The sequence below is a fragment of the Amborella trichopoda genome, chromosome 8 (genome assembly GCF_054954075.1).
Source record: "Amborella trichopoda isolate Santa Cruz 75 chromosome 8, AtrichopodaSantaCruz75HAP2 v2.0, whole genome shotgun sequence".
Classification (NCBI taxonomy): Eukaryota; Viridiplantae; Streptophyta; class Magnoliopsida; order Amborellales; family Amborellaceae; genus Amborella; species Amborella trichopoda.
Window position 1 is genome coordinate 38,023,936 of NC_142343.1, and position 24,179 is coordinate 38,048,114.

Genomic DNA, 24,179 nt, shown 5'->3' on the forward strand with positions numbered 1-24,179 from the left:
CGGCAGAATGCCTCTCCTAATTCTCAAGCGTTCGTCTTTTTCGCTCTTCGACCCAGTGATTCCTCTTCCTTTCGCCATTAATGTTTTCCTGATTTGGTTTTCTCAATTCCCTTTCTCTCTCTACAATACACGGGCATCTCTTGTTACCATCACCTCCCGAAATGGGTTCCTCTTTCCTCTTTCTCTTTCTTCAACCCACTTGCTAAATCTGTTAATGCTAACCATCATCTCTCGAATTGGGTTTCTCTATCTTCTTTCTCTCTCTTCAACCCACCTTCTACGTCTGTTTCTATCACCCATCAGCTCCCGAATTGGGTTTCTCTATCCTCTATCTCTTAAACGTACCTGCTACGTCTGCTCCTACCACGTTATGTGAATTGGGTTTCTCTTTCATCTTCTTTTCTCAATTCCTGAATTTCGAATTGGGCTCTCTCTCTCTTCCTGAATTGGGCTCTCTCTCTCTTCCTGAATTGGGCTCTGCTTCCTCTCAATTTCAAATAAGTTTTCTGTTCTCTCTCTCTTTCTGAATTGAGCTCTGTTTCCTCTTTCTCTCTCAATTTCAAATATGGTTTATGTTTCCTCTTTCTCTTTCTCTCTCTGAACCACCGCCTTGGCGCCCATCATAGGTTTCTCTCTTACGAGATTATGGCTGTTGCGAATTTGAAGGGGGTCCTTGAATTCTTAAAGCAAAATGGGTTTAGGGAGGCTGAATCAGCTGTGAGAGAGGAGCTTCTTCGTAGAGAAAATGGTGGCTTCTCAGAATCCAAAGAGTTAACCAAGTTACCTGTTGTGAGGATCCATTTGGGCCGAAAAAGCTCTTCTAAAGATAACGATAATCTGCCTTGTAGCTCTGATTCAGCTGGGTTTCTAAGTACTGGGTCTTCTGCTGATTTCGGTCCTGCTTGGGATATCGTAAGTTCAGGTAAGCAGAATTCTTTTTGACCAGCTCCTTGTTTAATGGATTAAGGATAGAATTGTCACTCTTAGTCGTAGAATCAATAAATACCTGAAGAGTTGTTTGGTTTTTCTTTTTTTCTATCGTAATTGTTTTTTTTTTATCTCTAGGATGAGTACTCCTTAGTCTGCTACTTTATAGGTGCTGAACTTCTCATTGTATTGTCCTGTCATCTGTTTGATTCCTCTCTCTCTCTCTCTCTCTCTCTCTCTCTCTCTCTCTCATTGAAGAGAAAAATGGAATTCGGGAAGGACCCTGTAAGTCTTCCCCATCAATAAAAAGGATTTCCTCAAGTCCCCCAGTTTCTCATCAGAATGCTTAATTTTTCATTTTTCTGTACTGTTCATGATTCTATCAGCTTTAGCTCATTCACTCCTTATAATACCTTAGTTCATTTCTATAACAGAAAAAAGGAACCCATACAGCTTTTCAGCTAATCAGGAGGGTCTATTGGATAGCTCATCAGATGGGGACTCTGAATTCTGCACCGCTTGTGATGGGTACGACTCATTGAGTGACACTTATACTGATCCCCTTTGTCCTCTTTGGGATTCAGATAGTTTTTATGATGATAATAGAATAGTTGGCCTCAAAGAGCCGATGCCAAATGAGAACTTTCTTGTTCCCCAAGATATTATGAGCCACCCAAGTGAGGATAAATTTGTAACTGTTGAAAAGATTGAAAGTTCCGAGCCTTGTCGAAATGAATGCAAGAATTCAGCCTCTTCTCTCTCTAATCACAGAAACCATACAAGGATGGCAATTCACTCTTTGCATGCCGACTTGGTCGAACCAGAAGCATGTGAGAATGGTTTCTTTGGAGAAGGTCTGGAAGACAACTCGATAAGGGAACACAGAGGTTGGTGTTTCTCTGTTCATGATGAATGTGAAATGGACCCAGGACTTGACCCTGCTATTGAAGGATACAGATGTTCTGTCCCGCTCTGTGGATGTTGCAATGGAATAGAGGAAATATGTGGTGACATGTCTGAAGTTCTGGAGTATGACCTCACAGAAAAGGAGTCTGTTAATGAAGATTTGGATAAAAGCCATGAAGGAATTGTGGTACCCCCCTTCGAGGACTCATTGCAGAAGCCATATCCATCTTCGACTGTAAGGAGCTCAAGTACAAGTAAGGGTTAAACTTTCAGGGTAAAATATTTGATTTTGAGGAAAACTCATGTTTTTCCTTACACCTTTGGTTGCTGTTCTTATCTCCCACAGTAATATTTTTAGGGTTAGGTTATTATAATCCAATAAACTGCGATGGAATGATTGTCTATTGTTATCATTATTTTATGATGGAATGATGGACAGTGATGGAGAAAGAATGATCCATCGAGATGGGACATAAACCCAAGGGTGGGCCTTGCCCTCTCTCGATCATCATTCATCCATTTTCATCGGATAGTGATAATCCAAACCAACTGGGTTTCAGTAGTTATATTGTGCTTTTCTTTGATGTGTCATTTGTTTGTGCGGGCTTATGACTTGTGGTTTGCCCATGGGTGAACTTCATACTTCTACCCATAAGGTAGCCAAAATTCGAAGCGATCTCTTAGGAATATTGTGAAGACGGGAATTGATGATGAGGCCTTCTCTCAAGAAATGGTGAGAATGTGTCATGATCCTGGTACTATTGGGGACATTATGGAGGAAACTACAGCTGACATTTTTCAAGAGCCTGGAAATCCTAGTGATGAATATGAAATATTTAATCTGAGGATTATACACCGGAAAAACAGGTTTAGTTGAAGTCTTCCTTTCTTGTTAGGTTTTTTTATGGATAATGTACTCTGGTCCAATGGACTACGTAAAAAGATAGTCCATTGGTATCATCACTGCCAATGAGAGTGGGGCCCACCATTGGGTTCATGCTACCGAATGGCATGATGAGCAGTGATGGACAGAGGAGGACACACCATTGGAGTCATGTCGTATTCTGATGGGTCCCACTTTCTCTCCACTGTCCATCATTTCATTGGCTGGTGATCCATAGTATATTGCACTACAGCATACTTTCCCTTAATTTTTGTGAAAGGAATAGCTTCTTTTTTTTTATATTTTATGTATGGTACTTCACAGGACTGGATTTGAAGAGAGCAAAGATTTCCCCATTGTTTTGAATACACTAATAGCTGGTAGATATTATGTGACTGAGTACCTTGGTTCAGCTGCTTTCAGCAAAGTTGTTCAGGCACAAGATCTCCAGAGTGGAATGGATGTCTGTGTGAAAATAATAAAAAATGACAAGGATTATTTTGATCAAAGTTTGGATGAAATTAAACTCCTTAAATTTGTCAACAAACATGATCCTGCTGATAGATACCACATACTGCGGCTGTATGATTATTTTTACTGTCAGGTATGTGTACTGGTCGATTTCATATGAGTTATAATTTGACAATTAAATGATCATTTGATGCGAAACTTTGACGATCTTCATAATAATTGATATCATTTTTCCTGCCAAATTGTTGGTCTTTGTGATAGTATTTTCATCTATATATCAGATCATTGCAATCATAGCCACCATCGCTGACAGCGAAAAATATGTATATCTCTGTATTTTTTGTTTCATCTTTGAGTTAGTAAATTGCATGGATCCATCTTTTTTCCAAAGTTAGTCACCATCAACATTACCATTATTTCGACTACCAAAAATATTACACAATTCTGGTTGTTTTCATCATTCCTATTATTCCACTAATCATGGGATGTTCAATTCTCAAAGCATGGTTTTTTTTTGTTCTTAAGTGAAATTCTAGGTGATTTTTAGATCCTCTCAAGTTTCTTCCAATGTGTGATGTGGTGCGAGGCGCTTGGGGGGGTCTGATGTGCTCTGTGCCTCGATGCTGCCACAATGTAGGGCATCACTTCCAATGCAGCAATAAAAGAAGTTATAAGAATACAAGGGATAACAATATCATCAAACATATCCAAACATATACTATAAATTTTAAATTTGCATTATTAATCAGAAACATAGCGAAACATAGAGTAATATTTTCAATTTTGGATTATAAATTAGAAACAAAGCCAAATGCAGCCAAAAATATTAATTTTGCTTGATAAATTATAAATGCAGCCAAACATAGAGTAATTTCCAATGCAGCAATAAAAGAGGTTATAAGAATACAAGGAATAATAATATGATTAAAAATATCAAAAAATATACTATAAAATTTAAATTTGCATTATTAATCAGAAACATAGCCAAACATGGAGTAATATTTTCAAATTTGCATTATAAATTAGAAAAAAAGCCAAATGCAGCCAAAAATATTAATTTTGCATGATAAATTATAAATGCAGCCAAACATAGAGTAATTGTCAAATTTGCATTATAAATTAGAATAAAGCCAAGCATAGCCAAAAATATATTATAAATTTTCAATTTTTCATTAAAAATTAGAAATATAGTTGAACATAGAGTGATATTTTCAAACTTGCATTATAAATTAGAAACAAAGCCAAGGATTTGGGCTTGAGTTAAGGTGGTAGCATTTGGGTTTTCATAACGTCACGTCTTAAGATCCACTCCAGTGTAACCTTGTCAAAAAAATAAAATAGAAACAAAGCCAAACATGTTAAAAAATATATTATAAATTTTCAAATTTACATTATAAAATTAGAACATAGCCAAAAATATATTCTAATCACAAAAAAACAAAAAACCCTTGAAAAAAATACTCATGAAGTTTCATCATAATCATAAAGCTAAAACTTAAAAAATAAACACAAGAGAATGATAAAAAAATATAACATAATACTTAGAAAAAATATGAAACCTTAAACAAAAAAATTAATTTTACTAACATTTTGAAAACAATCAAAGGAGGCTTGAATCAGTCACTTATGCTTTCCAAAGCTGTCTTTTGCAACCACTATTTAATCCTTTAAAAGTTCCAGGTCGAATACTTTTCAACCTAGCAATAAATAGAAATCTTCAAATATGAATTTGATCCTTAAAAGAAATCAATTTTGAGCTAAGAAAAATGTTTTTTGGGCCCAACTAGAGTTTTATAGGGTTTTGGGGGGTCAAAATCCCCCACCTCTCGCCCCCAAAAAAAAAAAACTATTTCCAGCCTTTTAAAGGGGAAATTATATTTTTTGCCTTATGACTAGGAAATTTCCACCCTGGCCAAAAGGGCTTTAGGCAGGCGCCTGCCCAGACAGTGCCCTGGGCAACGAGTTGGCCTTCCAGGGTCATTGCCCTGCACTGGGCCGCATTGGCGCCCAGTGCGGGACAGTGGGGCCTCCCAGCATCCTAGCGACCCGCCCAGGTGGCTGGCGGCCGACTTTTTGAACTATGATCCAATCCATTAATCAAAGTCTTTAATACATAAGAATGTGTCAATACATCAAGCACTTAAGTAAGAAGTCACAGCTTGATATTATTGGAAGAAATTAGCATCTGTGGCATATAGTCTTTTTGTTGCTAAATTAAATACTTCGTACATTGGGAGTCCAGTATGGCCAAAAGTTGAAGACCAGAAGACAATGGCATAAACAACAAAAAGTCAACTGGACTTAGTGCAACTCCATGTCATATGCATATGAAGCTCGTATGTCACTTGCATCCAAAGCCAAGTCATCATCTGTGTCATCACCCCCCTATCTACATATTCTTCTTCCTCATTAGTCTTCTCTGTGTCTGCCTACTCCTCCTCAATCTCAGGAATTGATTTAGGTCTGGGCCCAACTCTCTTCCTTTGTAGTCCAGTATTAGGCCTTGTGTTTTTGACAGCCCCTAAAGCTGTGAGACATCCAACCAAGTTAAGTCTTCAGCCTCGAACTCCCACTCTACTTTGTGGTCTATGATCCATTCACCTCTGCCATGAAGTTCGTCCAAGACAATCACGTCAATGTTTTTGCGTGTCTAATACCTCTTCTTAGATCATTCATTGCTTCAGAGATATATCAGATCATTTGAAATCTTTTGCCATAACATGTTCCTTCTTTTGCTATGGAGCTATGATGTAAACAAAACAAACAAGCAAAAGTAAAAAATATTACTGATCCAATGCCTAGTAGATTTCTACAATCTTGATTTCAGAATATGAAGCATAACAAGACTTACATGCGAAATGTGCTCTAGTTGCGCTCACAATTGGATGAACTATATGTGAGGCTGAACTTGGATTGCGAGATGTTGTAGATGCGGTATCTCACTCCCATTAGATGCCCACCCTTGGCTGAATTCTTAATAATTTAATACAAGTCAATCAAACTAAAAGCTAACAATTTTTTCAATGTGTATTCATAATGTATAGATTTGGTGACCTAGTTGTTTGCTATCCTTATTCCAGATTTCATTTTCTTGTTCAAAGTCCCCTATTTCTCTCTTAGTTTCATTGACTCATTACTTTGGACTCCATCTTGTATATTGTTGTCAGGGACCATTGTCACAAGAACAGCTAAGAAGCCTCTGTTGATTGCACGATCTGATTAATAGCTGGCTGTTTGTAGTGAAGGGATGGATTCGGAATGTACTAAGCTACATGGAGGTGTTAATAAAGCTGTATGCCCCATCTTATAACTAAAGGCTCATTCATGGGCATGTATCTGGTTTTACTTATTAGGAACCAAGTTGATGTCTGCTTCCAGTCGAATCGTTGATTCATGTATATGGTCCATGGCGCGCGTCACATCATGATCGACAAACCTTAACACTTCCACTAAAGGACAAGAAATGTCCAATATAATCTGCATTGCCCCAAAAAATGTGTTTAACACAATGTACTTTTGGACCGAATTGGCCTGTTCAAACTCGGAATCAACGAATCTGTCCTCCAACCATCGGTTGGGGGGAGCACTAAAGAGGTCAAAAGCCAGTCAAGACCATTCTGAACTAGCTTGTTTAGCCAGTTCAGAGCGATTTTGATGAAATTTCTTAACTTTTTATACTTTTGTTTATAATTTTCAGCTCGATCTGGCTGGTGAACCGCTGGTTTAACTGGTTTGGACTAAACCTGTGCCTTACCGGTTTGCTGATGTGCCCAGTCTTGATAACATTGCTTTGGATAGTGAGATATGTTATAGTAAATCTAGCTCTCTTCTTCTTAAACTCTCTCATAATGTGCTTTGTCTTCAATGTCAATAGAAGAAGAGAGCTAGATTTACCATAACTTTTTCTTTTTTAATGATCCAATTGAGAAGACACTTGGAGTATAATTTGTAGAGTAATTTTAGACTACCGAACTCTGAAATATGAAACTAAATATTTAATTCTCCTTCAATCTCAAAGGATTGTATTTCATGTGCTGCAACTAGTGAATTTTCTTCTTCATACTTGTCAACATCTTTAGAACTGAGAATTACCTCTTCATGTTCTTTTTCATCTTCTCTCGATTGTAATCTATGAAATAGATGCTGTAGACCTTGTTCTACTACTTTGCTAATACGCTCTACTAGGTCTTCTTTGAGTATCCAAATATTTGTTCTAAGCTCTCCATAACTGATCAGTAGGATAACCTGGCTATGATACCAACTGATGCAGGGAGAAAATAATAATCAGAATAATAAAAAATAAAATGAAATGGGTTGAAAGAATATACCCTCTCCCAAGGTCTGCAAGAGAATCCACCCGAAAATATCTTTTCACAATATCAACACTTTATTGAATCACCAAATTCTCGGACATCTCCCCTTTTAAATGGGAAAAATAAATAAATAAAAAACCCACAAAAAATTATCTCTCTCTCTCTAAAACTAATGTAAATCTCTACCTCCCTATTTTCTCTCACATGAAGCCTCGATATCTCTTCCTTATCTTCCTATTTTCTCTCGCATATCCCTTCCCAAATCCCTAAAAGATTAGCTCCTAATCTATTCCACAAAAGCCTCCTAAAAGAACGACTTATACCAAACTTAAGATTTATCTTTTTAAAACTAACTAACTCAATTGCTACCCTATCATCAAAATAACTCACGCACCAAAATACTCCCACTTAACAACTCACACACCAAAATCCTTCCTCCTCCCACTTAACAACTCGTGCACCAAAATCGTTCCTTATCCTAGCATACTTCCTATATCTCCTACCTTATCCTAGCATACTTCCTATTCCTAAGAAAAATAAACAAAAATAATAATTACACTAAAATTTTGAATTTTCCTAATCTCTTTCTGCATCATTCACTTCTAACTTCATCAACATGTTCATCTTCATCAACAAATATTCAGATGTTATCTAACAATTCTTGATACTTCATTACTATCTTTTCTTTTGTATGTTTAGTCTCTCTTGTAATTTTCTCAATCACTTTTAGCCATGCCCTTACATCCTCAAAATATGGCAAGGTGTTCTTTTGTCAAATTTCCTAAGTATAAGTTTCTTGTCAAAGTGTACAATAAATGTTATTTCAATCTCTAGGGTTTGGAAGTGTAACATATTTTCATACAGGATAGTTGTCAAATGAAGAAGATGAAGATATTAGAAAAGAAGATGAGGCTTATTGCAAAAATTGGTTTTGTTCTCACTATTTAACCCAAGTCAATGTGATTTTGGTTTCTTTGTTTACTTTGCTTTAAAGTTGAAACCCGCGATCATATGCACCTGAAGTGAGAGCATGAAATCAACTCAAGGTATCAGTGTGGTGTGTCTCGGTGCCTTAAGGGGAGCCAAGGCTCCCCAATGCCCTAGGCATGTTGCCTAGGGGAAGGTGGTTGGCTAAGTTGGGGCCCAACACTAGGTGCCCACCTTTTGGGCTAGGCACGATCTATAAGGTCGTCTAGTGTCTTGGCCCGTCTTTTGGGCTGAGGCTGTTGCCTGAGCAGAAAATGGCCCTCCTAGGCAGGGCATTCTAAATCTTTTTCTCCCCCTAAAAGGGGGGAAAGGGTTTTCGGGGGTATTTTTTTTTTTTTTGAGAATGAAGCTGATACCCCTAAAAAATCTCTTGTGCTTTACTTTAAGAAAGAACCAAATAAAAAATGAGATTGTTGAGATTTCATTAGGCTGCTAGAAGCACATTAACCCTATGCGGGCCACTAGATTCAAATCTAGAAGGAAGCACAGGGGAAGAGTAATGGAAGAGGATGATGAGGAGGAGGCTGACTCTGAGTAGACTGAGGAAGAATTGCAATATGTCGGGAAGGGGGATGACCAATGATGATGGCTAGGCATGATCAGAGTCATATTCATATGCAGCTGGTGGAGATGGAGATGTTGGAGTTTCCAATGCTGGTGGTGCTGGTGGTGATGATGATGATGATGATGATGATGATGATGATTATGATGAAATTCAATTTGCAATTTGTGTTAATCAGACTTTTATCTAGCTTTGATGTTTTTTAGCTTTCAAGCCTTTGAGTTTTGACTTTTCTGACTTTCTAGTATATGATAGTCCATGCGGATTGTGGGTTATGGACAGAGTACAGTCTATGGCATAGTGGCATATAATGACAGATTGACAGTAATGTGATATTGTAACTATTTAATGATCCACACAATTCTGTATGATTGAGTCTTAACTATTAATTGTTAACTTATTGTATTTCAAGTTCAAATTCAAGTTGTTAGATTTCAGTAATTCAAGTTTCAAACTCATATATGCATGAGCTTCAAATAGCAAAATACGATAAAGCACACAAAAAACCATTAAACTAGGTTTTATTATTATTATTATTTATTGCATAAGTTTAATTAGGGGATTTTTAATTAGGGGATTTGGTATCCAACCCAAACCACCCCCCTCTCCCCAACATGCACTCTCACTCACACACACACACACACACACACACATATGCACAAAGAAGAAAGAAACCTTGAGACCCCAAACCACATGCTTTTATCTCTGTTTAGGGCCAGTTGGAAGACAAGGTACCCTGCTAGGTAATCAGGACCCCTAGCACCTAGGCGACCGACTCCAAATTTTAAAGTAGTTGGAGATATTGCCAGAAAAATTTATGAGTTTGCTGAAAAGATCCATCAAAAAAAGATAATATTTTGAATCTTTGATTTAATCCCGCAAAGAACGTTTGGTTTCAGGGAGTTTATATAACCTGGAAGCTCCATTATGTAAAGATCCCAGAATACCCAACTATATGGTTTATTGTCTACATTTGGCCTGGAAGCTCCATTATGTAAAGATCCCAGAATACCCAACTATATGGTTTATTGTCTACATTTGGCCTAGCATGATCATGACTGTGTACCTGCAAGTAGTTGTTGTAGTGACTGATGAGAATAAGGATGCTTTGGTCAATTTTTCCTAGCAATACGTAGGGTACATCACTCAGATCTTGGAAGTGGGATCAACAGTGGCTAAAGAGAGGATATTTTTCTTAATTAGAAATTGCCTTGGAAATCTTAAGTATGCATGCATTTTATGAGCTTTTCCTATATTCCAAATTCAAAGACTGAGTTGAAATGCTTATATTTTATTATGTTAGTGCTCGATTGTGATTGTTTTAACACAAAGTTGCTGAATTATCTGCAGGAGCATCTCTTCATTGTATCTGAACTTCTCCGTGCAAATTTATTTGAATTTCAAAAATTTAATCTCGACTCTGGTGAAGACCCTTATTTTACATTGCCAAGGCTGCAGGTTTGCTTTCTTATAGGAGTGTATTTTAACTGGGAATTGTGCATATAAATCCATCATTCCATATTAGCTTGTAACATTTGCAATTGTTTGAGGGCATAATTTACTTTCCGTTTCATTCTTGTGATTGTGATAGTGAGTCCTTGTTAAATAGTTGACACTACACAATTAATAGGATCAATGTTATGTGCATATAAAGTGATATTTATGCATTTACCCCATATGGTTTTCACAGAGAATTTGTGGTATTCCCTTCTTTCAGGCCATAACTCGGCAGTGTTTGGAGGCTCTAGAGTTCTTGCATCATTTAGGAATTATTCATTGTGATTTAAAGCCTGAGAACATTCTTATGAAAAGTTATAGCAGATGCGAGGTGAAAGTGATCGATCTGGGGAGCAGTTGCTTTGAAACAGACAACTTGTGCTTGTATGTGCAGTCTCGTTCCTATCGGGCTCCTGAGGTTATCCTAGGCGTTCCATATGATCAGAAGATTGACTTATGGTCACTTGGTTGTATATTGGCAGAGCTTTCCTCGGGAGATGTAAGCTCCTATCTAACTTGATACTTTGTTTCTTCTTGATTTGTCTATAATGGTAACATAGTTAGCTGAGCATGCACTAAGGTAATTTAACAGCGTAAACTGTATATGCACTGAGGCTAAGAATTAGATATTCCTAGTCCATCCAGATTAGTCATGTGTTCGAGCATTAATTTTATCTACCATTGTTTTTCTTCAATTCTCTCTTCAATGCACTGTCATAGCTGGCTATTTCTAAAGAATATAAATTGTTTGAATAATTTTCATTCCCTTCACTTCTCATAGAAACTTATGGTATTAATTTGATCATTAGATGGGTTGGTTGAAAATTCATAGTCTATATATATCCTAGGATCAGTGTTGACATTCTTAAAACCATCACCTTATATATGAAGAGCGATGAATGTGAAGCTGAATTAAAAGGAAGGTACTATTGTGATGTACCTTCATATGCTGAGGACCAAACTGGTCCACAGTTATAGAAACATGACTTAAAATGGTCTCACTACCTACTAGTTTTCTTGAATTTCAGAATTTGGTTTTCTGGTGTTGCCTACATTTATATGGAACGATTTTCTGGCTTTGCCTACCCGAAGTGATTCGGAAATCGAATCAATTTAGAAATCAGAAGCAGGTTATCGCCTCCAGTTGGAAGATTATTGTTTTCGGATCGATGTCTATACAAGAGGAATTGTGGGGTACTAGATTCCTAACTTTAGGAATCAAGATTCGACCAATATATAATCGAGACCCCTACATAGATGGAATCTAGATTCCTAGCTCTTTGGAATCGAGTTCCCGACCTAATTGGAATCGACCAATATCGAATCGAGATTCCTTCATTTATGGAATCGAGATTCCTTCATTTATGGAATCGAGATTCTTTCATTTATGGAATCGAGATTCCAACGTCTTTGGAGTTGAGAGGGAACTGAGAGGGAAACAATACATGTCTCAATGTGATGCATTGATCGACATGCTATACATGCACATTTACATTATTCATATTACATTATTTCTAATATCTTGAAGTTGCATTCTCTCAATTGGATCGATACAATGCATACGTAAAGAATTAAGTAGAGAACGTGGACCACCACTTTGGGTTTTATTGGTCATTTTATACCAAAAAAGATGACTACACCTTGTAGCTTGAGATTTAGTGTCTAGCTCGAGTAGTTTGATGCCTTGAAAACTTCTAAACATTACTTCTCAATGTAGAAACCAATTTCAACAACTGTAGAATCAGGATTCATCAATTGCAGAATCGAGAATCATTAAATATTGGAAATGAGATTCTGTAAGTCTTGGAATCAAGATTCCTAAAGCAATGAATCGAGATTTTAGACTTCAAGGAAACATGTTTTGTGAAGATTCCTAGTTAGAATTGTCGAATTGTCTTAATCGAAATCGTGACCTTCGGTGAGAGATTCGGGTAACCATGTGCCTAGGCCATATACATGCAATACCCGGAACTTGTATTACCTATAATTACCTAAATCGCATATGAAGGTCGTAATTTCAGTTCGGAATCGTGATTCGGCAGTTCCAAGGATGAAACACGAATTTAGAAGATTGGAATCATGTTCTGCAGTTTCATGGAACGCATTCCAGATTATTATCTGACTCTCAATTCTTGGAAGATTGGAATCTAGATTCCATATAATAGAATGTACGATTCATAGTTGCACAACAATGCAATTCAGGATGTGCAAGACATTGATTCTAACTTTTTAGGAATCGTGAATCCATGTTGTTTGGAAGCGAGTTCCACGTCATCAGAAGGCACGGTTCTTAAATGCACACGAACTATATTTTGATTAACATTGAACCAAGTTCTAATGACACTGAATCAAGTTTTAATGAAACGGAATCAAGATTCAAAAGCAAATGTTGAATGAAATATGTTCACAAATTGTATGTTCCAGGTGGAGCTCTAGGAACCGATTCTATGTTACCGGAGTAGTTCTAAGAACGTTTTCTTTCATGTTACAATTTTGTACAAGGTTAAATACTCATGATTTGGGTTTCAAGATTGTGACGTTGTGAGAGCCAAAAAGCCTTAATAGACTTTCGAGATGAATCCATGAACAATAATATTTGCCAAGTTGCCCAATAGATTTATCAGTCTATAAGTCAGAAGTGGGCGTCGGTCCCACCTTAAGGTAAGATGTTTGGGTGGCAACCCCACCTCAAGTTAAGACATTCATATAGGATGCTTGCAATAACCAAATGCTTGTTATGGATCATTTATTGTACTTATTGACGATCATCTACAGTACTAAATAAATTTTTTATCATTTGTTGTCTCATTGTATATCAGGTGGGACATGGACTAGAACCCTAAAAGAAAAAAAAGAAATGGGTTAATTGTGATCGAAATTCATGGTCACTTGCGGACTTTGGATTTTGAGGAAAATGCAACATCATGGTCTTTCACGCTAATACTAAGCTATGGTATCATCTATGGTATATGCTTGGTTTTAATAGCTGTTTGGGTCAAGCAATGGTATCATGTATGTGTATCCCAAATCATCTATGTAAAACTTTAAATCTTTTATCATAAAATACTTCTCTCCTATACCGGAGGGGTTGGGTGCACGATTCCTGAACTATGGGAACCTCGATTCCCAATCAATGGGGACAATGATTCTAGTAATGTAAGAATCACGATTCCCATTTCATTGGATCGCGATACCGGAAGTCATTGAATTGTGTGGGGTTATGGGCAATTCTTGAAAGATAGGAGACTCGATTCCAACATGATAGGATACTAATTCCTACAAATAAGAATCATGGTTGTTATTTTATTGGATTGCGATTTCAATTATTAAAATTACACCTCTGATGGTTTTCATTGTATGGACAGCAATTTCGAGATTAGGAATCATCTGGCACATGCAATTTCGTGATTCCGATTCTTGAAACGAATCATAATCACTGGTGTTTCCAACAACTATAGTATTGCCTCATGGCCCTCACCTCATCCACCACTTTTTGATTGGGTGAGAGACCCAAAAAACTTTAAAATAGCCTTCTAATTGCGTTTTTCAATATAATTTTCAATATGGAACTGCAAAAAATCTCTAGGCCACCATATATCAAGTGGACTGTTGCAATTTAATGTTTCGGCAGTCATAGATTTTGAACATCTTTTAGGGTTTCAACTCATATTATTTTTTGGAGCAGACTATTCTGAGAGTAGAATTCGGTTTGACGCTTTTATGGGTGACACGACAAGCTTTTTTGGTGTTTAGGCATGCCTCTGTTTGTTCACACATATGGAAAAGGATTAGATGCACTTTTCAGCAAATTTTTATAGTATTATCTCATTGGCAAAAAACTCCTAAAAAGACCTATTTCTGGAGATTTATTTGAACCCAAATTTTGTAGAAAGTGTTGGAAATTAGCAGAAGCGTTGATGCTAAAATTTGTTTGGAAAATACCAAAGAATGATAATAGGGGTGAAAAGGAAGCAATATTAACTCAAATGTATTTCTGTATTGCATACGAAACAAAAAATAACAAGGGCTACAATAAAATAATATGGTCTTCAAGACCACACTCATTTTGACAGCTTTGGCTATCGTTTTTTACGTCTCACTTTAATCTTCTTTTGATTGCCTTAAACCCATACATTTCCTTCTTATTTATAGACCATTGAACCACCATCTTAGTCAGTTAAGATGCTCCTAAAAGTTTTCACCGTCTTTTAATGGGTCTACAAAGTTTTCTTTGCTTTATCACCAAGCCGCTACACAAACAGCCAATTGCACTGTCTTTCTACTGCCATAACAGAAGGTGCTACAATGAGTGAGAAGAGTGACAGTGGTGATGGTAGAATTGTGTGAATGATGGAGTGGTGGTGAGGAGTTCTAAAGAGAGAGAAATTATTTTTCAACATCCCCCTTTAATTTGTCGCTCTCATTGCTTCTCTGAACTAGATAAATTTGTTTGTTGAAATTGTCTTGGTGATGATGTTCGGTAGCTGGTCTTTTGTGTTGATGAATTTTGACTCTATTTCCTCTTTTTTTTTTGTCAACTCCCTTATAAAATGATGCCTAATTTCTATGTGCTTTGTTTTGTTGTGAAATGCTGGATTTTTGTCGTGGCAATTGTGACATGTTGCCGCAAAAAATTATTGTGGGAAAATTTTTCTTTTGCTGCAAGTCTGATAAAATTCTTTTGAGCCAAACAGCTTCACATGCTGCACTTGATGATGATATATTCGGCTTCTGCTGACGATAGAGCAACAATGTTTTGCTTCCTTGATAACCACAATATGACTTTTGTACCTATGCGGAATAAATAGCTGAAAGTGCTTTTCCGATCATCAATAGAACCTGCTCAATCACTAACAAAAAATCCAACAAGATTAGTATTATTTTCAGAAACATATTTGATAGTGTGTTTCTTTGTTCTTTGAATATATCTCGAAATCCTTTTTGTTGCAATAAAATGTAGTTTACTTGGTTCATTCATGAACCTAGAACAAATACTGACTACATGCACAATTAGATAAACTAAGGATCCAACCAAGCTTCGATAAATCGATGCATCAACTTTTTTGGCACCATCGTATTTTGACAGTTTTTCATTCAATGCCATTGGAGTACTCACTGGCTTGCAATTTGACATTCTGAATTTCTTCAAGAGATCTTCACGAAGACAATTTCAACTAACAAATTTATTCAGTTTAGATAAGCAATGAGAGAAACAAATTAAGGGGGAATGTTGAAAAATGATTTGTTTTTCTCTCTAAAACTCTTTCCCACCGCCAGTCCATCTTCCACACAATTCTACTATCACTGCTATCACTCTTTTCAGTCACTGTAGAACCTTTTGTTGTGGCAGTAGAAAGACGGTGCAATTGGCGATTTGTTTAGCTGCTTGGTGATAAAGCAAAAAAAAACTTTGTAGACCCATTAAAAGAGGGTGAAAACTTTTAGGAGTATCTTAACCAACTAAGATGCGGGTTCATTGGTCTATAAATAGGAAGGATGCACATGGGTTTTAAGGCAATCGAAAGAAGATCAAATTGAGATCTAAAAAAAGTTAGTTAAAAGCGACAAAAAATGAGTGTGGTCTTCAAGACCATATTATTTTATTGTAGCCCGTGTTATTTTTTTTTCGTATGCAATACTGAAATACTTTTGAATTAATACTGCTTACTCCTCACCCGTACTATCATTCTTTGAGAATGATTGGGGTTTTTACATTTTTGACATTTATATCGGCAATTTCTTGATTCATGCCTTGATTTTTTGCAAATAATACAGTAAGATTCAAATTTACCTTTTTGATTTGAATTTCTATGCTTGTTGAAATTATTTCTTTCCCGTCCTTGGCCTCTAGAAAATTTTTGTCTTCCACGACCACTTTGATAATTTTGAAATGTGCCCCTTTTTTATTTTCTTCAATACTTTTCTTTTCATGAACTGTCATTTTTTACTGAAAAGCTTGTTCCATATTCTGATTTGAAAATCTGCTCATGTGCTTTAAGAGACCCATTTAATTCTTGTAATGAAAATTTGGATCAATCTTTTGATTCTTCTATGGCTGCAACAACATGGTCAAACTTTGCAAGCAGACTTCTTAAAATTTTTTGAACAATTTTTTTATCAGGACTATCATCTCCATAACATCTAATCTGATTTATTTTTCCAGCAACTCTAGTAAAGAATTTCTGAATAGCTTCACTATCTTTCATCATCAAATTATCAAATTCTCTCATTTTATTTTTCTTGTATTCATTTTGCTTTGCTTGCGACCACGAATCAAGTTCAGCTGCATCTTCTAGCACAACGGAAGATTATACAATGAGTGGGAAGAGTGATAGCGGTGATGGTCGAATTGTGTGGAAGATGGAGTGACGGTGAGAAGGAGTTCTAAAGAGAGAAAGACAAATTAGTTTTCAACAGAAAAATCATAGTCATCCTAATGAACAAGCTCATGAAAACAATCTAAAGAAAACCAGAAAATGGCTTTTGTTTTTAGGAGTGAGAAAATGCAGTGCATGCAGGTTATGCATTGCAAGAAAGAAAAAATGGTGTTCAATTGAGGCCTTAGGGTTTTTGTTTGACCCCAACTTTGTAGGTGTTTTCATCTTCACCAGTTTAACTATTTAAATCTGAAGTAAATTAGTTTTGATTTCTTAAAGGCATAGATCTAAAATGAGCAGCCAATGTTCACCGAAATGTGGGCTGCTTTGTTCACTAGTTTGAAGATTGTATATGCAAATTTTGGGCTCCTTTATGTATCCTCAAATTGATGAAATGAAAAAATAGGCATGTGTCTCATTTTTCCCAAAACCTTATGAGTTTCAAGGCTAAAGTTTGCCTCTATATGAGTTACTGATATGAATGTATTTAAATAAATGTTCACAGAGGTGTTATGTTACCTCAAAAGGCAAGGAGAGCGAATTCGCCCCCTTGCTGTAATGGTTGATTACCAAGCCTTATGAATATGTTCTGCTATGCAATACCATTAACCAACCAACCGGGTTATTGTGGCTCTTGAAATTATGAAAATATAAAAATAATGCATGAGTTCTTCACAACCGATCGTGTTTTCCTGTATGAAAGATAACTGGAAATAAGCAAGTTCATTAGTGCTTACTCCAAGTTCCTTAGAAATGAACATAGCAGCCTTACCAGGTAGGTGAGTATGGTTGGCAGTATGTATAACTTGCACCTAAAAACAACAACAAAAAACGAAAAAAAAAAAGAAAGAAAAAAGAAAAGCCCAGGCCAGCTTCCCATATGTTTCTTACTCATGCTAATATCTAACATGCATACTTTCCAATATTTCATTCACTGACCTTACAATGTGCCTATTCTTCATGTATCTTGAAGTTTACTGGGTCACTAATTCACTATCTCTTGTATGCATTCACTAGTTTTTAGAACAATGTTACTCTTGCAAGATTGCTGCTATGGAACAAATAACAGGCTTCTTTGTTGTGCTCATAATTCTGAAATGTGATTATCTTCTCTTAAACTGGCTTTTGAACAAAGTAAAAATGTCTTGGATGCTTTCATTCATTAGATCTTGTTTGTGTGGGAATTCATCTATCAGTTGCTTTTTTAATCATAGAGCACTGATAGGTACTCATCTAAGTCTCTGTTACATACAGGTGCTTTTTCCGAATGATTCACTGGTGATGATTCTTGCACGCATGATCGGAATGCTTGGTCCTATAGATATGGAAATGCTTGAAATGGGGCAGGAGACGCACAAGTACTTTACAAAGAACTATAATTTGTATCATAAGAATGAGGTTTATTTAATGATCCCTATCTCAATTAAATAGATATAATTAATGCAATCATGAAATATTTCATTGTTTCTTACATTTTTACACTTTTTCTGACTTTAAGATGTAGGGAAGGGTGGCTTTTACCAATCCTTATGTTCACTAGATTGTAGTTTTTATCTTCTCTCTCCATTTATTTGCTTGCTCACTTTTCCTTATGTTCACTAGATTGTATTTTTTATCTTTTATCCCCATTTATTTGCTTGCTCACTTTTTCTATAGTATTAAGACATATTGTGTTATTCTCATTTGTATCAATTGTACGCAGCAGTGAATTACATGGTCTCACTTTTTGAGAATATTTGACATTATTCCCTGATTAATTTTACTGTAACGTTATTCATAAACAACTAAGAATTTTCATGTTATCAAAGCCAAACTGGCATATAGTATCATTTTAGCCATTTTGCTTGGCTCTTCCATACTTCTCTTTTTTCTCTTGCCAAATTCCTGTTTAATCTCTCTTTTAATTATTGGTCAGACCAGATCTTTTGAAAGAGAAACAAGTCCATGGATTGCACTTTGAGACCTATTTTGGGACTTCATGCTTCATTTGGGGAGCCTTCCTCCTCCCTCTTTCCATGACAAGAATCAAACAGAATATGTACTGCATCATGGAGAGCAAAGCCTATGTTTATAGACATCACTGTCATGTACAGAAAAGTAGCAGACAAGGTTCTGTGGCCTTCAAGATTTCTTAAGCAAAAAACTATTCGAGGAGTGGTATCTTCAGAAAATATGGATAGGATGTAAATGTTTTCCATGTAGATGAGAACTGCCCTCAAATTGCACTTCCACCAACGACTTCAGGTTGGAATCATCTCCGTGTTTGTTCACAAAGACTTTGATTTGCTTTGACAAGCCAAGTCCACTTTCTTCTTAAGTACTTAGAAGCTTTTTCAAATGCCTCAAACTTCTCCTTATGAGATACACTCATATGCTTTGTGAGAAATTGTGCACAATGATACTCATTTAAGATTGCCTCCTTAAAATTTCACTGCAGTCATTCAAACTATGTATGACTACTGTGATGTTTACACCCAATGCTTAGCCTTTGCCTCCACATGCGTCTGGCCAATGTTATAGAAGGGGGCTGCCTAAGTGCCTAGGCAGGCGCTTATCATCATGGCCAAGGTGGGCACCTTGGCCCCCTCTTGTTCTTCTTACTTATGTATTCATTGTGTATATAATATATTATATAATTTTATAAATAGTTATAGTACTATATTATATATATTATTAAGCTACAGTTAAGGGGTGGACATGTGTTGCAAAAATAAAAAGAGGCCCTATCTGTAGAGATAACGTAGGGAAGGTCCCTATAAATTGAGGGATTTTCCATAGAGATAACGTAGGGCAGGTCCCTATAATTTGAGGGATTAAGGTAGATAAATCAAATCCCATCTTTATGATAGACAAGGATTCCATAGAAGAAAGAGAGATAGGTACATGGACAGAACATTAAAAAAATATTATATTGATATATATTTTCTTATATATTTGGAAAGAGTGGTAGCATAAAAGTCTCAAAGAATCCCTAAGCTATAAGAATCCAAAAGAAATCCCAAATTTCAGGGATTTAGATAATCTTCATGTAGTTATAAAATTCTCTAATATTAAAAACAAAATTACTAAAGAACTCACAGGCCATAAGGTCCAAGGATCAAGGAATTGAGCTGTTTCCTTGGTTCTAAAATTAAAAATCTGACCTGAGGTTGCAAGCATTGAGCTCTTGACCTGGATGAACCATGCACATGGAAAAGCTGACCTGACGTTGCGAGCATTAGGCTCTCGACCTGGATGAACATGCACACGAAAGAGGTTGCAAGGATTGGGCTCTTGATCCAGACAAACCATGGACTTGAAAGGAAGGGAGAGATCAACACAACCACGTGGTAAATCAGACTAAAAAACGTTACTGAACTTCTGTTCTTCCTTTTAATTTTGTGTTTATGTTGTGTCGGGTTTCACCTGAGGTACTATGATGTTGTACTAAATATTAAATAGACAGAGATAGAGCGAGAGGTAGATGATGGGTCTCTACTCTCTCTCCTTTTCTCTCTCTAACTTTCCACTTTCTTTTTATGTCATATATTACATAGTGTGTATACATACTAACAAAACCCCCACCCTCACTTTTCTTTTTTAGTGCTCCTCAATCATTAAGTGCCTGCCTAGGTGGCTTCCTCTGTCTTTTTTCTGGGACAATTACTTTCCAAATAGAGTTTTGTGGAAATCGCTATATGTGACCCCTTCTCATTGTTGTCGCATGTTGGTTGCTCTTGAGGAAGTTATAGTGCTATATTGTTATATTATATAAGACGATGTAGTACCGTAGTTTTTGGGATCGAGAGCAGGATTAGGACTGAGAGCAGAGATCATGAAAGGCTAGATAATCCCTATGGTTGGAGGCGCCATCTGTAAAATACATATGTTAGGGATCTAGATACCTAGATATTAGTGATCGAGAACCCGATCTTATAGGAATTTTGATCCCAACCTTTTGGAAATTTTGCTCCCACGCCTCAAAGGGAATGTATAAATGTATATTCTAGGACGATATGTACTCTTTAAAGTTTGGATCTCTTTATTTATAGTCAACAAATTATGCAACGTTATTGAAACTATAGTTGCATGGCTAGCTAGCTATAAATGAATAAAATCATCCATTTGGTTAGCGTCTTGGCCTTTAAGGTTATGATCAAGATCCCGAAATTTAAAAATCGAGATCCCTTTCCTAAAGTGCCAAAGCGAGATTCCGGAGTGGCATCGCCACCTATATTGGGAGATGCCAATAACTATATATAGTACTATAGTAAATTAGTACTATAGATCATATGGCATGTATAGAGTATTAACTATATATAGTACTACAGTAAATTAGTATTATAAATTATATAGTATTCTATAGTACTATTGTAAATTAATAATATATTATAGTGTTATAGTACTATGATGTTTTACTAAAATATTATATAGATAGAATGCAAGGGGTAGATAATGGGTCTCTACTCTCTCCCTTTCTTTTCTCTCTCCAACTTTCTGCTTTCTTTTTGTATTATATAGTATATAAGGCATATATGTACTAATACCTGCCTCCCTTTCTTTTTTGAGGCGCACGGCCATCTCCGCCTTTCTGGACATTGCTTCTTGGTACAATTACATTTCGAATGAAGTTTCATGAAATTAAGTGTAGTGACCCCTTGTCACTGTTATGGCATGCTGGTTGCTCTTGAGGAAGCAATCACACTTTTGCCTCTATAGATTTCTAGAGATTTCTGTCACCATGCTCCCTCAGCGATTCCATGCATGTTGAGATGAGACTGTGGAACCGTCCGCAAGCCTATCTCTACAAACTGCAGTTTTTTATTTATCCTTTCATTTCAGGCTGGTTGCATCTCTACAGACTTTATTCATCTTTTCGTTCAGGATTGGTTGGCTCTGTAAATTTTAGCGAAAAGGCTGCTTTTGGTCTCACTGAAAGCACCATCAATATAGGCTTCTTGTCTTGGATCTCTGCTGGCCCCACTCAACCTGTTGGCCTTTGCAATTCATCCAATGATTTTTCCAAAGAACCAAGCCGTAGATACCTTCATAATGAACAAGTTTCCTTTGATTTCATCTCAAGGGGACTCATCATGGAACTTTAGATATTCAGGTTGCAAGCCCTCATACCATAGTAAAACTTATGGAATGTGCAAGTCAGATATGAAATACATATAACAAAATAAAGTTAAGGCCAAGAAGCGGACACAAACATCAATCGCTCCTTGAGACTTTGAAAAGTTCCATTTAAGCAAAACTAGTGCAAAACTATTACAAACGTCATGTAGTATTACATGAAACTGAGAACCTTAAAGATCTAACATGGAAATTTCTATTTTATCACTTGCCAGATACATCCGAATCTGACATTGGGATCGTTGATCCTGGAATGTTTGGCCGTGAAGAGCTTGTTCTGTACATATCCCTGTATGAATGCTCCTGTGATTTCTAGGTTACTTTATCTCTCTAGATTGGCATCCGAACACATCCGCTGTCTTCTTTGAGCTGGTTCAGTTACCATAACCGATTAATACACTTCAATCCCAAAGCTTGGTCGACTTGCCATCCCTCTAGAATACCACACTTCAGATTCGAAGCTCGGTTGATTCCATCCCTCCGGAGTAGTACACTTCAAATTCACAGCTCGATCTTCTCACAATCCCTCCTTGGAAATTATTGCAATCACTATCCCTTTCACATTTTAGGCCAGTTAGATCGGGTAACTTGTATTACATAGTTTCTTGACCAATGTTTAAGACTGAACTATTTAAAGATATGTCGGTGCGGACCACAAGATGGAGATTGCTCGAAGACTGTATAAAGCATGAGGGCTGCCCTTGCATGAAAGTATGCATAGATAAGGCTCATGATCATGTTAATTGATAACTTAGAAGTTACTCGTCATGGATTGAATTTCAAAGTTAAATGGTTGAATATTTTGGGATGCATCTCTTTGGTGTGTTTATGATCCGATATCAAGTAGTTGTCCCTTTTTGTTTCAGGAGACGAATCAATTGGAGCACATAATCCCTGTAGAGTCCTTACTTTCAGACCACCTGGTCGTTGCTGATGACCAATTCATTGAATTCATCAGTGAGTTGCTTCAAGTTAATCCACAGAGACGGCCCACTGCAAGAGAAGCATTAGAGCACCCTTGGCTGTCTTGCTTTTATGGACCTGTGTCTTATTGAGAGAGAGAGAGAGAGAGAGAGAGATCCCTTAGGAATGAGGGATTTTCTTTACTGTATTAATTAGTAGGTTTACAAATTGTCATAACATCTCTATTTTTTTTTTCCTTCTTTTTAACATTGAAAGGGAAAGTGTAAGAATTACAGAGTTGTGTTCTTGAGTAGTGTATAGCAGGGGTTCTACGTGTGAGTTGTTTGAGCTGCAATTTTCGGGGCATTTATATTGGTTTTTTCTGATTCAAACTTTTTTCCTGTTGTATAAATGAAATTTGAGAAATTTGAAAGTGCATCTTACAATTTGTCCTCACTAATCTCTGCTTTTATTTGATTTGTCTATTTTTCCATTTTTCCTTTTTTTTTTTTTTTTGTTTGTAGAATAATGATTCTTGGTATGTGGATAGAGCGTTTGCTTCATGTATGTTTCTTAATACTGTAAAGGGCTGCAAAATGTAACATAGATTTATGAAAGAAAAAGTTTATCTAAGGTCGAGTTTAAAATGTAGAATTAAGGTGCGCCTCTAAAATCCTTCGAAAAAAGTTTGTTTTGATGTTGGAAAAATACATTTCGACATTGAGATGTATGGATGTAGGAAAAAAGAGATTTCAAGTCTTAAAACTAATATGTTTTGGAACATATTATCTTGAAGGTCTATGTTCAAAATTTTCATGTGTTTCTAGATCGGCTTGTTTTGATTGTTTAAAATTACAACCTTATACAAATCACACTTTTTACAAAAATCCTCCAAAGTATTAATAACAATAAACCAGGTAAGATTTAAAATAGAGGCATCAGATCTTTCCCAAACAGAGTCACTTGGGATTTAGGCTAAGCAGCATTCAATCGAGAGAAAATCTTGACCATAGAAAGTCACGAGTTGACCCACTGTAACGGATGGTGAGGTTGTTCTTGATGACCTCAAACTGAAGGGAGTACTCCATCCTCATTTTCTCCTGAACTTTTACGTTTAAAAACTAGTATTTAATGAAGGAAAAAGTTTATGTAAGGTTGAGACTTGGAATAATCAAATTAAGGCGCACCTCAAAAATTTAATAAAAGAGGTTTCGATGTTGAAAAAATTTCTAATCAAT

The 24,179-nt window shown here is 36.4% G+C and overlaps 1 protein-coding gene across 2 annotated transcripts; it reads left to right on the forward strand.

Annotated features, from left to right (window-relative positions):
- On the forward strand, positions 1–23,397 carry LOC18433411 (Protein kinase superfamily protein). Of its 2 annotated transcripts, XM_006843501.4 has the most exons (8): positions 1–922; positions 1,362–2,087; positions 2,490–2,700; positions 3,041–3,320; positions 10,400–10,507; positions 10,767–11,045; positions 18,178–18,321; positions 22,905–23,397. In XM_006843501.4, exons 1-8 carry the CDS (start codon positions 646–648, stop codon positions 23,091–23,093), a joined length of 2,214 nt encoding a protein of 737 aa, XP_006843564.1. In that variant the 5' UTR covers positions 1–645; the 3' UTR covers positions 23,094–23,397. The 2 variants fall into 2 exon arrangements, 1 of the variants encoding a protein (XP_006843564.1); XR_016060759.1 differs by lacking the exons at positions 10,767–11,045; positions 18,178–18,321; positions 22,905–23,397 and adding an exon at positions 6,355–6,479 and having other exon boundaries at positions 10,400–10,456.
- Positions 23,398–24,179: the final 782 nt, after the last annotated feature.